General features: G+C 58.7%; 2 protein-coding genes across 2 annotated transcripts in view; both read right to left on the reverse strand.

Annotated features, from left to right (window-relative positions):
- The window catches only part of Pik3r2 (phosphoinositide-3-kinase regulatory subunit 2), an 8,864-nt gene extending 1,981 nt beyond the window's left edge, over window positions 1-6,883 (reverse strand). The window contains exons 1-12 of the mRNA XM_021218968.2: window positions 6,778-6,883; window positions 4,844-5,559; window positions 2,804-2,896; window positions 2,567-2,617; window positions 2,349-2,480; window positions 2,049-2,247; window positions 1,484-1,569; window positions 1,246-1,354; window positions 1,041-1,139; window positions 793-973; window positions 584-709; window positions 140-282 (exon numbers count right to left, since the gene is read on the reverse strand). Coding sequence (XP_021074627.1) covers window positions 140-282; window positions 584-709; window positions 793-973; window positions 1,041-1,139; window positions 1,246-1,354; window positions 1,484-1,569; window positions 2,049-2,247; window positions 2,349-2,480; window positions 2,567-2,617; window positions 2,804-2,896; window positions 4,844-5,165 — 1,541 coding nt within the window. The 5' untranslated portion in view covers window positions 5,166-5,559; window positions 6,778-6,883. The remainder of the gene's footprint in view (window positions 1-139; window positions 283-583; window positions 710-792; window positions 974-1,040; window positions 1,140-1,245; window positions 1,355-1,483; window positions 1,570-2,048; window positions 2,248-2,348; window positions 2,481-2,566; window positions 2,618-2,803; window positions 2,897-4,843; window positions 5,560-6,777) is intronic.
- A 1,234-nt stretch (window positions 6,884-8,117) lies between these two features.
- The window catches only part of Mast3 (microtubule associated serine/threonine kinase 3), a 26,327-nt gene continuing 20,504 nt past the window's right edge, over window positions 8,118-13,940 (reverse strand). The window contains exons 16-25 of the mRNA XM_029531712.1: window positions 13,701-13,884; window positions 13,260-13,369; window positions 13,019-13,158; window positions 11,784-12,025; window positions 11,389-11,601; window positions 11,021-11,247; window positions 10,717-10,839; window positions 10,450-10,586; window positions 10,193-10,374; window positions 8,118-9,883 (exon numbers count right to left, since the gene is read on the reverse strand). Coding sequence (XP_029387572.1) covers window positions 9,360-9,883; window positions 10,193-10,374; window positions 10,450-10,586; window positions 10,717-10,839; window positions 11,021-11,247; window positions 11,389-11,601; window positions 11,784-12,025; window positions 13,019-13,158; window positions 13,260-13,369; window positions 13,701-13,884 — 2,082 coding nt within the window. The 3' untranslated portion in view covers window positions 8,118-9,359. The remainder of the gene's footprint in view (window positions 9,884-10,192; window positions 10,375-10,449; window positions 10,587-10,716; window positions 10,840-11,020; window positions 11,248-11,388; window positions 11,602-11,783; window positions 12,026-13,018; window positions 13,159-13,259; window positions 13,370-13,700; window positions 13,885-13,940) is intronic.

Raw genomic sequence — 13,940 nt, forward strand, 5'->3', positions numbered from 1 at the left:
TCTGCATCTCCTTCTCACTGCCCTCCCGCCGCACCTCTGCATCTCCTTCTCATTGCCCCCCCGCCGCACCTCTGCATCTCCTTCTCATTGCCCCCCCGCCGCACCTCTGCATCTCCTTCTCATTGCCCTCCCGCCGCACCTCTGCATCTCCTTCTCATTGCCCTCCCGCCGGAAGCGCTCCAGGTACTCCTTGCTGCACTTCTCCTGCGTCTGGCCCTGCTCTTCGAAGATCTTGATGGTCTCGTTGAAGGCCTCTATGGCTGTGCGCTTCATCTGAAGCTCCTGGGGATGGGGTGTTTCTCAGTTATGCCCACAAATCCCTAAAGTCCGTCACTAGGAGTGAAGGGTAATTTTGCTCTGTCCCCTTCACTGCGAACAGTGCTGGCTGCACTCAGCCTACAAATCCCGCCCTACAAACCCATTCTCCCTTTATAGTCATTTTTGGGAATCCAAAACCTAGATCTGTAAGAACCACTGGGAAGAAATGATTTGTAGCACTTAGTGCTGGGTGGGGGGGCACACACTGGCTTGGGCTACCCCAATGTACCTCAGTCCTCCTCCCCCATGTGCAGAGCCCAGGTACCTGGGAGGTGCGTGTGTATTCTTCATACAGCTGGTCGTATTCGCGGCTCTTGTCCTGGTACTGCTGGTGGTAGACCTTGAGCTGGGCACCCACAGCCTCCACACTGTCCTCCTTCACCACCTGGTCCTGGACCCCACAACACAACCATCAGTGCTTCCCTCCCCAACCCAGGCCCGGCTGAGGCCCACGACCCCCAGCTCAGCACATACTTGTTGGTACTTGGACACAGGGTAGAGAAGGCGCGTGTCCAGCTTGGCGTTGTACTGGGCCAGTGACTCGTGGCGGTAGTGGGAGATGAGTTCCACCACGGAGCAGAAGGTAAGGGGCTCTGAGAAGCCGTAGTGACCATCCCGGTGGAAGACTTTGATCAGCTTGTTGTTCCCGCCTTTCCTGTATGCAGGGGCGGGGTCATTATCGTGGGATGCCTCCCGTCCCACTGCCTAGGCCCCGGCCCTACCTGAGGGTGAGCGTGTACTCTCCCTGGATCTTGCTGGACGCATCTCTGACTAAGAAGGTACCATCAGGGGTGTCCCGGAGCCTCTCATTCACCTCTTCCCTGGGGAACAGGGGACATGGAGCCACTGACATGGCCTGTCCTCCCCACCCCATTCCCCACGTCCCACACCCGCACGAAGCTCATCTTTTGCTGCAGCAGAACCTACCTGGAGATGTCCCCCCAGTACCACTCTGCATCCTGAAGCGAGGGCGGGTTCCCTCCGTTGGCGAGAGCTGTGGGTGCCGGCTTTGCCTTAGAGGGCTTAGGTGGCAGCGCTGGGGGAGACAACACATGTGCATTACACGCCAAGTGCATACTGCTGCTGCAGACAGCACGCTCACGTTAAGTACTAACTCAATACGACACTGGTTGTCGACTTGTCCGTCAGTGAGAAGAGGGGTCACCTGGGGGGGCAGCGTCTTGCTCCTCCATGTGCTCCTGCACCAGCCTCTCCAGCAGCAGCACAGGGAAGTCGGGTACAGGCTCACTCCTAGGGGAAAGTGGGGGAGTCAAGGCCTGGGAGGGACCTTGTGTGACCACGGTACAGCCTGCACCGTGTGTGAGAAGTTGGGGCGCAGGTGTGGAACACAATTGGCAGTGTAGGAAGACAGGTGTGGCAAGGCATGTGCAATAGGAGCTCCGGGAAAAACAGGAAGTAATGCCGAGCTCGTGCGCAGGCTTGATGGCCCCTCTCTGCTTGTAGCTCTCTTACCGTAGCCCACAGTGAAAACCCTGCCCACACGATGCCACCCCCTGCCCTGCTCCCTTTGGCGTAGACCCAGTCTTTCTGCCCTATACAGAGGCTCTCCCTGACCCCACCTATCTTAAAGACCCCAAAGCTTTTGGTCCCACCTGGCTCCTCCCATCCAGGAAAACTACTTTTCCCCTTCCATCATTTCTGGGACCCAGCCCACACAGTGAAGACCACGCCCACCAAGCCACACCTCGTTATGGGCTCCGCCCACTCACCCATCACCCTCGCCCCCTGCCGGAGGTGTGCGCAGCAGCAGCGGCCCGAAGGCACTGGCCAGTGCATGGATAGCTGTATCTGGCGAGGGCGCTCTGCGGGCCACGCGGCCCAGGTGCTGCAGCAGGAAACGCAGCGTGAGAGCCTGGTGCAGCGGCAGTGTCGGGGGTTCCAGCACCTGCCCCACAGGGCCTGCAACCTCTGCAGGCAGAGACAGCCAGCCAGAGCCAGTCAGTTGGGCCAGTGACCACCCAGGTATCCACCCTGAGGTCCCTTGCCCACCCTGCTCTGCCAGGCTTTACCTCGCAGAGCACGGTATGCCTCTGCTGCAGCTTCGGGGGTCACCACGGCTGCAGGCAATGCCAGCAGGAAGCCCTTAACAGCATCATACAAGGTGGTGCGGTCCCACTGCTCCAAGTCACTCAGGGACCAGTCTGCAGGTACGGCAACTCATCACAGTCCAGCCCAGTGAATGTGCCTGCCCCTCCCATCACCAGGGAAAGCGACCTGAATCCCTAACCTGTCCGCGTCGCGGGCAGCTCCAGCCTGCTGTAGCATTCACTGTCCGGCTCTGGGGGAAGGAGACTCACGTGACTGACCAGCATATGTAACACGGGGCCCGGGACACCCCCCTCCGTATTAGGTGTGTCACCCCTTCCCCCAGCCATCAAAGAAATCCCACAGCACCCCAGTTCTGCCTCTGTCCATGAAAAGACCAGGATGGAACCCCTCCCCCAACACTCAGGCTGGACCTCACCTGCTTGCTCAATGGCTTCTACCAGCTTCACCAGAATCGGGGGAGCAGGGTCAGGTGGGGAGAATTGCTCTGCCAGGTCTGGGAGTATGTGGCCTGGAAGGAAGGGACAGGACGTGAACCCTCATGCCCTTTATGCCTGCAAGACTGTGCAGCCACCCGGCTTGGGAACCCAGGGCACAGGGTGCGCTGTGTCAGTGGGAGTTATTTCTGAAGTTTACCACAAGGAATCTGCAAGCCCAGGGACAGTGGGGGACACGAAGGACGGTAAAAGCTGAGTGCAAGGTGTGGGAGTGGACAGCCATCACTCCAGCACTCGGGGGTTGAAGGCCTGGGTTACACAGAACCTGTCTCCAAAAGCAAAAGAGGTGACAGTGCAGACGGCTTCTGTATTTGGCTGGAACCGCCAGAGAAGCACACTTCGCTTCAAACGCCTGGCCTCTACAAACATCCGGCTGCACCTATGTGGCCCTGCGAGAGGCAGCAAGCAAAGCTCACACAGGCTTTGGCTCTACTACGGTCAGCCGTGCAGCCCCAACCTCAGGGGTCACCATCTGTGGGCTTTACACCTCAAAGAAAATTGCCAGACTGGAGTATCCTTTTGTTTTAGATTTTATTTTGAGACAGGGTCTCAGTATATAGATCAGGCTGGCCTGGAACTCCCAAAGATCCTCCTGCCTCAGCTTCCTAGTGTGCTGGGCTTAAAGTCTGGGCCACCAGGTCTGATGCTCTGCTGTTTGGCTTTGAATCAGAGACCTACTATGTAGCCCTAGTGACCTCAACCCAAATCAGTTCTCTGTGGGATGCAGGCTCCCCACCCCTGACTCCCACCCTCCCCCACCCCAGCTTCCAGGCCCAGCCCCCTCCCAGTAGTGCCCGGTTCCCATGTAGGGCCTTCTGTGCACAGGTGTCTGGCTGGCCTTGGCAAGGCTCTGCCTGCCCCTACCATCTGGGTTGGCTCTGGCCCTTGGCAGGGATGCCCTGGCATGCAGGAGAGGCAAGCCAGGGCCTGCGGGGCCTCTCTGAGTGGAGCTGGCCCAGCTGTATGGGAAGAAAAAAAAAAAAAAAAGAAAAAGAAAGAACCTCTCCAAACCTGCAGGAGGGGAGAGGAGGTAGGCAGCACCCCACCAGCAGGCAGGGGAGGGTGGATGCAACCGCAGGGACCCCAATGCCAAACGCCAAACGGGGCCCCACTGGTAAAAGCCTCACCCCCCCTTTGAGATGCAGGAGGAGCTGGCTGAGTGGTTCCAGGTGGCTCTTCAGGACTTGGAGGTGCGGCCTTGGAGGTGGGGAAACTGAGCCTGCAGAGGGCCGCCCTCAGTCCTGAAGGTTTGAGGGTGAGGCGGGGCATGTGAGATGGCTGGACCTTGGCCAGCCTGGGGAGGGAGGCGGCTGTTACTGGGGCAGCCACAGGCTCTGGCTGTGAGCCCGGATGGGCTGGGGCCCTGCAGCTCTCAGGGCCAGGCCTGGGCTCTGGGGACGCCAGATGCTGCGTGGCCTGAGCCAACCTCCCAGGTCTCAGCTGTGCTGCAGATCCACCCCAAGTGAGGGGCTCCAGCCATGTCGCTGTCTGCATTAGACATCGAAGCCACAGAGCTAGTCTTAGAACATTCTGTGATCCTCCTGCCTCAGCCTTCTCAATACTGGGATTACTGGCATGCACCTCCAATTCTGGCCGCCTGATTGTCTTCAACAGGTCTGTGGGGTCCTTGCCTCCCACTCTGCAGCACACTAGGGCCAGGCATCCTAACTTTTCTGGGACTGTGGCTCAGTAAGAACAGGGTTAGAGGCTCACATAGGGGCCTTTGCAGGAGCTGTGCTCTGTGCCTGGAGGGCTAAACCCTCAACTCCTCACCACTCTTGTCACCAGAGTGACACATTCTCACTTCCTGAACAAGAAGCCTGACCAGGACCTGGCTCCAGGGGTAAGCTCACTTACAGCAGCGTCCCAATACAAGTACTCCACATTCACCAGAGAAAAGAGCCCACAGAACAGACTGAAGGTCTGAATGGACTCATTCCTTCTCCACGGTGTCTGCTCACCTGACTCAGAAGATCCATCCAAGGGCCTGGCGGGCAACGGACGGGGCCCCAGTGGGCAAGGGCCTGGTCGAGCCAGAGCCACGGGTCCTAGGAACTCCACGTATGTCCCGGGGAAGTCCCCTCGCTGTCGGGTGCGCTCGTTGAAGCCAGGCATCCAACCCACATTGTGTGGGCAGCGCTCTCCTCCATCGGCCACACCAAGTGCCTGCAGGGCCACCCGGCTCACCACCAGGAGGTCCCCAGGGAGCAGCTCCAGGTCTTCGGGCCGCTCCCGGCGGAACGGGTACACAGCCCTGTATTGGAAGCCCTCGGCACCTGCCATGGCTGGCCTGGGGGGGGGGGTGTCTGGACCGTCAGCTGGCTCCCTGGGGCTCTAGGGACCCCATGGGCTGGTGTGGCCTGTGTGGTGGGCTTGTAGACCTCTACTTCTAGAAGTCACAGGTGACCTCGGGGGTCGCACATGCCTAGATGGCCACTACTACAAGCCATTTGTCACAGAGGCCACCATCTAGTCACCTGTGCAATGATGCTCCTGGTGTTCTCTCAGATTATTTGGCTTGTGTCGCCCATCAGATGGTCAAGCTGGGATAGGTGGATCGCTCCTTCATTAGCTGGGCTGTGGGTGCGCAGGCTTGCTGACTCTTCAAGATGTGCCTGACACCAGACGAGGGAACCCAGGCCACAGGCTGCTACCATGCTCAGCCGGGGACACCAGCCTAGAGGACATGGACAAGGTGGAGTGAGCCAGGACAGAATCCCCCAGTGACCTTGGGGCTGGCCCCTGTCCCACTACTGATCAGTCTCCCCATCCGAGAGGCCACCCCGACAGCCTTTCTCCGGGGTGCTGGGAGCTGAATGCTTTGCTGTCCCCACTAGGGCTGTGGGAACCGAAGTTCAGAGCTCTCTGAAGGACCCCACTCATCAGGAGGAAGCCAACCACAGATGCACCCAAGTTCAAGGCAGGAACAAAGACAGTGACCACATGGCCAGTTAAGACTTGGGGCTAATGGGGGACCCCAAGAAGGGGTTGAACACCTGAGCAGTGGATATGGCCTATCATAGCTGTGGCCTGGGTGGGCATCCAAGGAAACAAGCCTTGGCTCCTGCAGGGGAGGGATAAACAGGGTGCAGGGGTGTCCCCAGCTTGCCTTAGCCTGGGGCTCTCTGGTGATGCAAGAGAGGTCAAGAACCATGGTCACCTTAGTGCCACAGTAGGATGGGGACAGGAGCTGGACACCCCACATCGGGTCCTAGCCTGGGTCCTCTGTGCATCCTCCTGGGGGAGCGAGGCTGACAGGTCCTCGTACAGGGACAGGACAATGCATAGACAGAGCGGCCCCTGCAAAGGCCGGATGGTGGAAGACGCCTGCCTAGGATGCAGAGGCTTTCAGAAAGAAGCCATGAAAAAGGCGTTTAGCGTGCCAAGGGGAGGGTCTGGGCTTCATCCCCAGATCTCGGGGACCCGGTGCAGGTGTCCTAGAGGGACTGAAGGTTTCGTGGTCCAGGGTATCCGGCGTGACTTACTGTCCGGCCTCTTGTGGCCCGCATGTTATAGGTAGGGAAACTGAGGTTCGGAGAGGCCTCTCCTAAGAAAGCCACCCGTCTGCCCGCCCCCGTGCCGAGCGCGTCTGCACACCATGGGGGGAGGGTATCGCGGAACCCCCAATGCAAAAGGAGGGGCCCACGGTGCACGCATAGTCTGTGTGCCCACACAGACGAGCCCCTAGACCCTCGTGCACCCCGAAGACCCCCGGACGACGGAAGTGGCCGGATCCGGGGTCGTGCCCCGCTCTCCGCCCCGTTGCGGGCGGGGACCTCCCGGCCTTAGAGACCCTGTCTCTACCCCGCAGGCTGCACAGCCCCACGCTCAGCTCGGAGCCCGGTTCTGCGCGGCTCCCACGCTCCTCGGGTCCTCCCCACCGCCATCGACTCACCCACTCCGGCCGCCGTCGCCACCACCACGACCGCCGCCGCCGTCGCCGCAGCCGCGGGATCCCTGCGTCAGCCACCGTCGCCGCGGTTCCAAGGCTTCGGGTCCGCCCCCAGGCGGAAATAGCCGAGCGCACTCGGGTCGGGAGGACGGGCCTTTTCCCCCCCCCGCTCGAGGCGGAGCCCGAAGACCGAGGTCGGCGGGCGAGCGTCCGGAAGCTGCCGAGTGTGCTCCCGCGGGAATGGGAGGCCGGGCTGTGCCAGGAGCCGGCCGAGGCTGGCCGGAGACAGCCGAGCACGGCCGAAGGCACTGCCATGGCAACCCGGGGCGTCCGGAAACAGCCGAAGTGTCTCCGGCCCCGCACGCGCGAGAGTGCGGCTTCCCAGCGTCCGGAAGCGAGATTGTTTCCGGAAACACGGACAGCCGCTGGAGAGGCAGACGGAGAGAAGCAGAAGGAGCCGAGCTTGTTCGGCTGATTTCCGAGGGATTCATTTTATCTCTTTTAGCTCACCGCAAAGACTAGGGTAGAAAATTGGGACGGAGGGGTTGCAGCGAGAGCTCGGCAGTTAAGCGTGCTCACTGCTCTTGCACAGGATCCAGGTTCAGTAAATTACAGCCGCTTGTTACCCGACGCCCTCTTCTGGTGTCTCTGGGACGTGCAAGCAAGTGGTAAACATTAAATAGACTTTAAGGAAAAATATAGAAAGATGGGCTAATTGAAGAATTAAACTACAGTTGTTGTGACAGAGTCTTACTGCGTGTAGACCATGCTGGAATTAAAAGCAAGTGCTATGACGCCCAGCGTTTTGGGTCTTTTTAAGATTTATTTTTATGTGTTTTTCTTCATGTACAACTGTGCGCCTTGTGTGTACCTGGTGTCTGTGGAAGTTAGAAGAGACATCGGATGCCCTAGAACTTGAGTTACGGCTGTGAGCCGCCATGTAGGTGCTGGGAATAGAACCTGGGTTCTCTAGAAGAGCAGCTAGTACTTCTAATCATCGATTCATCCTTTGTCTTTATTATTATTCGAGACAGGGTCTTGTTATGAGCCCAGGCTGTATTTGAACTCATGATCCTTCTGCTTCGTGCCTCCTCCCACCCCTGCCTCCAGTGTTAGGATTACAGATGTATACAGCCATGCCTGCAAACACTTCATTTTAGAGGTGAGATTCTGCCCCATTGCCTTAGCCAGGATCCCAGCCTGCGAGGTAGCTGGGATGCAGCCTGGCTTGGATTAAGTGTTTAAGCAAACCCCTATACAGCCGACAAAACTCGCTTTAGATGATCATCAGTTTTTCCCTACCCCCAGCCACTCACAAATGCACACACCAGGATCAGATGGCTTCATGGGACTTTATTTGATGCCAGCTCCAAAATGAGTGGAGGGCTAGTCATGCACAGCCTTGGTCTCCCTTCCAGCAGACGGTACTGGCTGCGAGTCAGGGAGATGCAGAGTGTTTGAGTGCCTGCAAATTCCCCTCATGGAGTGTGGAGAGCTGCGTCACTGGCAACCTACTACATGGCTGCTAGATCACACAGCATTATGGGACAGCCTGGGCTTCCCCATGGCCATGCTCACTGTAGGGCTGGGAGATCCTGTCCTAGACCATTGTGGGACAAGCCTCTGGCCCTGGGAACCTCAGCTGCTTGGATCACACAAAGCTGGGGGGATTCAGGTGTGCTCGGTGTACGTGAAGTGTGCAAGTCACTGGGGTTAGTCCTGTAAACAGGCACAGAATGGGAAAGATACTCCTCCAGAATTACACAGCATAGCTGGGGTCCACACTTGGTCCTCTGGCACTCACCGTGCTGGGCCTCGTGCACGTGGGCATTGACTTTGTGGTGCAGGGGTTGGTGGTCAGGCATGGACCTCATTTGGGACAAGTGCTTTGTCCCACCCTGCAGTGGACACCTTTCCCACCTTGATGGCCCTTAGGCTTGTCAGTTACTTCCTGCAAGGTGTATGGGCTATTCTGCCTTAAGCCAGAGCATTCCTCATCCCCCAAGCCCTTTGTTCCCACACTTCCCCTAAACTGAAGCATGCAGGATCACAGGCAGAGTGGAGGAAGGACAGTCTGAGGAGAGCTGTTCAGACACAGGAGGTGTCTTCAGAGTATAGCCTGCCACTGAGGTGACCCTCCTGCTTTAGGGTGCAGCTTCCAAGCTCTGTCAAAACTCAGTAGGGACCAGCTTTTGTGTGCCTTCAAGTGGGTCTTGGGTTGGGAATGGGATGGACACACACACACACAAACACACACATACTTGGAAAGGACAGGGGACAAACTAGAAAACACAGAAGTTGCCCAAAGTGCTTTGCCTTGACCCAGAGAACAGGGTCTGTAGGCTGTGCTCCAGGGGCCAAGAACAAGACAACCAGCCGAGTCCACCAGGCGGACCAGCCTGGCTATTGCTTATAAAAAGTAATAAATTAGTCGCGAGGGCTTGCTATTTACAAGTCACTGGCACCCCCTTCCCAACCCTTCCTGGGAAGGGGGGCACCTCCAAGTCCCAGGCTGATGGCTGCACCCCATCTAGGTGTGACTTGGTGAAGATGACAGCTGCATAAGGAACTGCAGCCAGAGGTGGTCAGTCTTTCCTGGCTGGTCCCGGGGTTCCAGGCGTGGCCTCTGCACCCTGCACAGCGATCTTCGGCACCGCGCGAGGCGGCCCAGGCTCCTCATCGAAGCTCACCTCCTGGACCGCCTCCTGCTTCTTGAAGGAGTCCCGGCGCTCTGACAGATGCAGCCTCTTCATGACGACCAGCTCAGCCTCTGCCCCCCGGCCGCGCCGGCCTCCGTCCCCATCCAGCCTCTCACTGGTGCCCAGGCCCAGCTTGTCGGCCGACTGGCCCCTACGCAGCCTTGGGGACCGGGCGGGGATGGGGATGTGCCCCGGAAGGGGCGATGGTGAGCGTGGCGGGGGCGTGGGCACGGGCGGGCAGGCCAGCGGAGATGGAGGGATACTGCTTGTGGACTTTCGGCGGCCGCTCTTGTGACGAGGTGGTCCGAGCTTGGCTGCCAGGCCATGCAGGGAGCTGGGACGGGTGTGGCCAGTGGCTGGAGAAGCGGGGCTGCTGGAGCTTGGGGACACACTGGGTGGGGATGCTGTGTCTGTGGGCAACAGGAATTGGTCAGTGTCCTCCTCCTAGAGGTCGGGCCTGGACTGACCAAACTGGCACTGCCCATGCCCTCCAGTGTTGCCACCCACCCTTGGCCTCCATCAAGGCCAGGCCTCACTGACCCCCCCCACCCCCGTTCCCAGAAACCTCTGCCTTCTCTTTGCATAGTCTGACCCTTAAATACTCGGGACAATGAACACAAGGCCACCAAGCCATCCACTGAGCACAGCCATGGCTCCTTACTGATTGTTATCACAGGCGTGCATATACATTCATATCCACAGGCTGAGAGCCCGCCCACCTGTGGGGGCGTCGGGGGCAGGGCTGCGGCAGGGCGTGGTGGGGCTGGGAGACAGGCTGTGAGTGGGTGATCCGGGGAGGCTCTCGCTGGAGGACAGAGAGTGCTGGAGTCCCGAGGAGAAGCTACGGCTGGTGTGGAGCACAGAAGATGGCTTCGAGATCCTCTTAAACAGAGACTTCCGCCTGGGGACAGACATGGCAACAGTGAGGAAGGCTGGGGGTGCTGGGGTGCTGGGGTGCTGGGGCCTCCCTGCTCACCGGTCCTGGGTTTCGCGCCGGCGGCTGCGCTTACTCCTACGGGCCATGCGGCCCTTGGCCAGGTCCTTCCGCGCGGGTCCCACCTTGATGGAGGTGTTCTCCAGGGCTGTGGTGCGCAGGGAGATCTTGTTGCCACTCTGCGGAAGAACATCAGTCACCTGAGAGCTTTCCAGGGTCCACGGATAGGGGAGGTGCCGCCATAAAAGGCTCGTGCTGTCAGAGATGTGCAGTGGGCACACATTCAGGTCAGGGGTCCACGGGTCGCACCTTCAACAGCAGCTCCACCACGTCCATGTGCACCAGGCCTAGGACCGACTCCCCGTTGATGTGTGTGATGAGGTCCCCAGCACGCAGTCCCGCCTCCTGTGCAGGGCTCCCCTCCTCCACACTCTGCGGGTGGGCGGGCAGATGCAGAGCAGGACGGTCAGGGATCGCAGGCCACACCCCCACAAGCCCACTGTGTGACCCAAGGAAGCCACTGCAGCAGTTTCCTCAGCTGTGGAGCAAGGCATGGCCCCCTCGGGGGTTCCCACAGCCAGGTCCCCCAGTGAGAGGTTTGTCAAGGACTCACCCAGACCACATGGTGCACCGTGTACACGTCACTGTCACCCATGTAGACGCGAATGGCGCGCAGGCTGAAGCCGTACTTCTTGCCTGAGCTGTGGATGACGATGGGGGGCCGCAGGCTACCACACACTGGTGATGGGTCCCGGCTGGGTGAGGAGTCTCGGGAGGAGGGGTTGGAGGACAGCGAGCGGGGTGACAAGGGACTCATGAGCGGGCCCCCGCTGCCGTCGTCTGTGGAGGGTGGAAAGGACACTCACAACGTGTGGGTTTCTATTCCCCCACGTGGCTACATGACCGGCACCCTGGAGCATGGTCTTATATCCAGTTCTAGAAGCACCCCACCACCCAGCACAGGGAAAAGTGACACATCACCTGCCGTGATGATGAGGGACAGGGCGGACACAGAGGCTGACTTGGGCACTCGACCCCCACTGCCACCAGGGGAGGCCCGGGGCTTCTCAGGGCCGGGATCTCTTGAGCCTCCTAGGCGGCGGCCTCTGCCAGCATCCAGGGGCCGGGGAGTGGAGTGCCGGGCTCCTGTACTGTTACTTCGAAGGCGGGCATGGCTGAGGACAGCTGTGTCGGCTGAGGGGACAACTGGGGTGAGCTTGACACCTGTCCATCTCATCCCAGCCCCCCCCCCCAGCTCTATGAAGGTAGAATGCAGGTTCAGAGTGCGCAAGGCCTGTCTATTCTCAGTTGGTGATCTCTGGAAAAACTTGTATTCCTGTTTCAACAGCCCCACACTCACCCCGAGGCCCACTTACCAGAAAGGCTGCAGGGCTTGGGGGTCACTGGGGTGGTCGGGGGTGGGGGCTCAGGCTCCCCCAGAATGAAGACAGGCTTTTGGGGGTCAGCAGGTCCTGAACTTGCCCCCTCATCTTCAGAGGAGAAGGCAAATTTAGGCATCATGTCCAAACTGATAGTGCTTAGGAGGGATGGGCTAGGACCCCGGTCAGTCGGACAGGAAGATGGTTGACAGGAGGAGGCAGGTGTCCAGGACCTTAGCCTGTTGGAGGGAGAGACTGTGTCACTCAGCCACACCTGCGTGTGGAACTACTCAGTGGAGAGAGATTTTAATCCAGCAATTTTGACTGGAATAACAATATGCCTTAGCACACCTGGCTGGAATACAGAACACCTCAGTACACTGCTTTAATCCCACACAGTGAAGGTCAAGTTAGTTTGTAGAAGGAAGCACCCATGTTTGAAAGTGATGTCTATCCAGTGGCAGACAGTGAGATTTGACAGGGTAGCACGTGTCCAACTCTCAGGAGAAGAGGAAGCTACGTGAGGGGCGGTGCAGAGAGGAGGCAGCTCTCCTGGGACAGAGGCAGGTTACAGGGAGGGAACAACTAGACACAGATGAAGACAGAGCGAGCCAAAGAATTAGCCAGGAGGTTAGAACAGATTGCCAGAATTACTATGAGGCCAAGCAGGGCAGTTCAGGAGAGAGACAGAGAGAGACAGAGGCAGACCAGTTTGAATCCGTCAGTGTGAAGAGGAGTTAGAGCTGGAACAGCTGAGGTAAATCAGCCAGAGGTCAGAAAGAACTAGAAAGAGCTTACTCAGCAGTGAGCCTCGGAGGCTGAAACCTTCTAGGCCTAAGTAAGGTTGTACAGAGGCTAGAAGCTTCCAGGACCAGGCCTAGGTGAGCAGACAGGCAGTAAGCCTCAGAGACAACATCCAGTGAATAAAAGTTACATTAACTCTTCAACCCCAAAAGCCCAGTTTCCAGCTCTGGCCTGCCCTCCAGCCAACATTGTTTCTATTGAGTCTGAAGCCTGAAGGAGGAATGGAGTTTCTTAGGCAACTGTGTTTGGGGTAGGAAAGGGCCATAGAGCCAACCAAGTTGAGCAGTGTTATGGAGCACAGTGGCCATTATGTCTTAGGAGGGAGACCGGCAGGGACCTCCTGCCTTCACTCTTTCCTACTGGGCCACTGGGAGGCTCCATCTACCTCAGATTCTGTGATCTGGTTCTCAACTTTTGAGTCCACCTACCGGAGGTCAGCGCTCAGCCGCCGGCGGCCACGGTCCCCTTCGCTGCTTGGCCCCCAGCCTTCTTCTCGGTCCTCACTGAAGCTCCTTTCAGCAAAGGTGGGGGTGGGCTGGACAGCCAGGAACTCTGAGCTGCTGTAAACCTGGGAGGTGTTTTCTCAATGTCAGTAATGGGGGAGCGGTGACAGAGGTCACCCCGCACAGGCAGACAGACTCAGGAGCATGTGGCCACCGGCCAGCCTACCTTGCTGAAGCGGTGGGAACAGGAGGAGAACTGGGGGATCTCCGTGGAGGACTCCTCATCGTTCGTCTCGTCGTCCTCGGAGCCCAAGTGGCGGTACCGCTCAGAGCGGGCTGTGGGAGGGAAGGGGAGGCTGGGGCAGCCAGGGACATCCAGAGGCCCAGGGCTGTGCTGCTTGGGTACAGGACGGCCCAGCCAGCATGGGAACCTGAGCTGGAGCCTGCCAGGCATCTAGGAACAGACTCCTGCATAGCAGATCCAAACTCTGGTGGTCCCTACTGTGTCCCCAAAGCTATGTGGTCACGGCAGGAATTCCTGCACCTACAAGATGTCTCAAGGCTGCTTTATGTAAGAGGTGCAGACAGGGAGGACCCCTAACATGCAGGGGTGCCACAGTCAGGGACCATGGGCAGGAGGCTCTGCATCCACAGGGTCCCTACTTACTGTCAAAGTAGCTGGTGTCATCCTCAGCTTCAAGCTGTGGGACAAACTCTGCCTTGTGTCTCAGGAGCCCTGCCCAGTCCAGGGCCAGGAAGAAGGGATGCTGTTTCACCTCATGGGTGCCACCTGCAGACAAGCCGGCTGAGCTCTGCACACTACCCCCTCCCCACTCCCGCCTCCCTTCCCACTGAATGGAGCCAGGACAGACCCAGAAATGTCGTCAAAAAAAAAAAAAAAAAAAAA

The sequence above is a fragment of the Mus pahari genome, chromosome 19, assembly GCF_900095145.1.
Source record: "Mus pahari chromosome 19, PAHARI_EIJ_v1.1, whole genome shotgun sequence".
NCBI classification, from domain to species: Eukaryota; Metazoa; Chordata; class Mammalia; order Rodentia; family Muridae; genus Mus; species Mus pahari.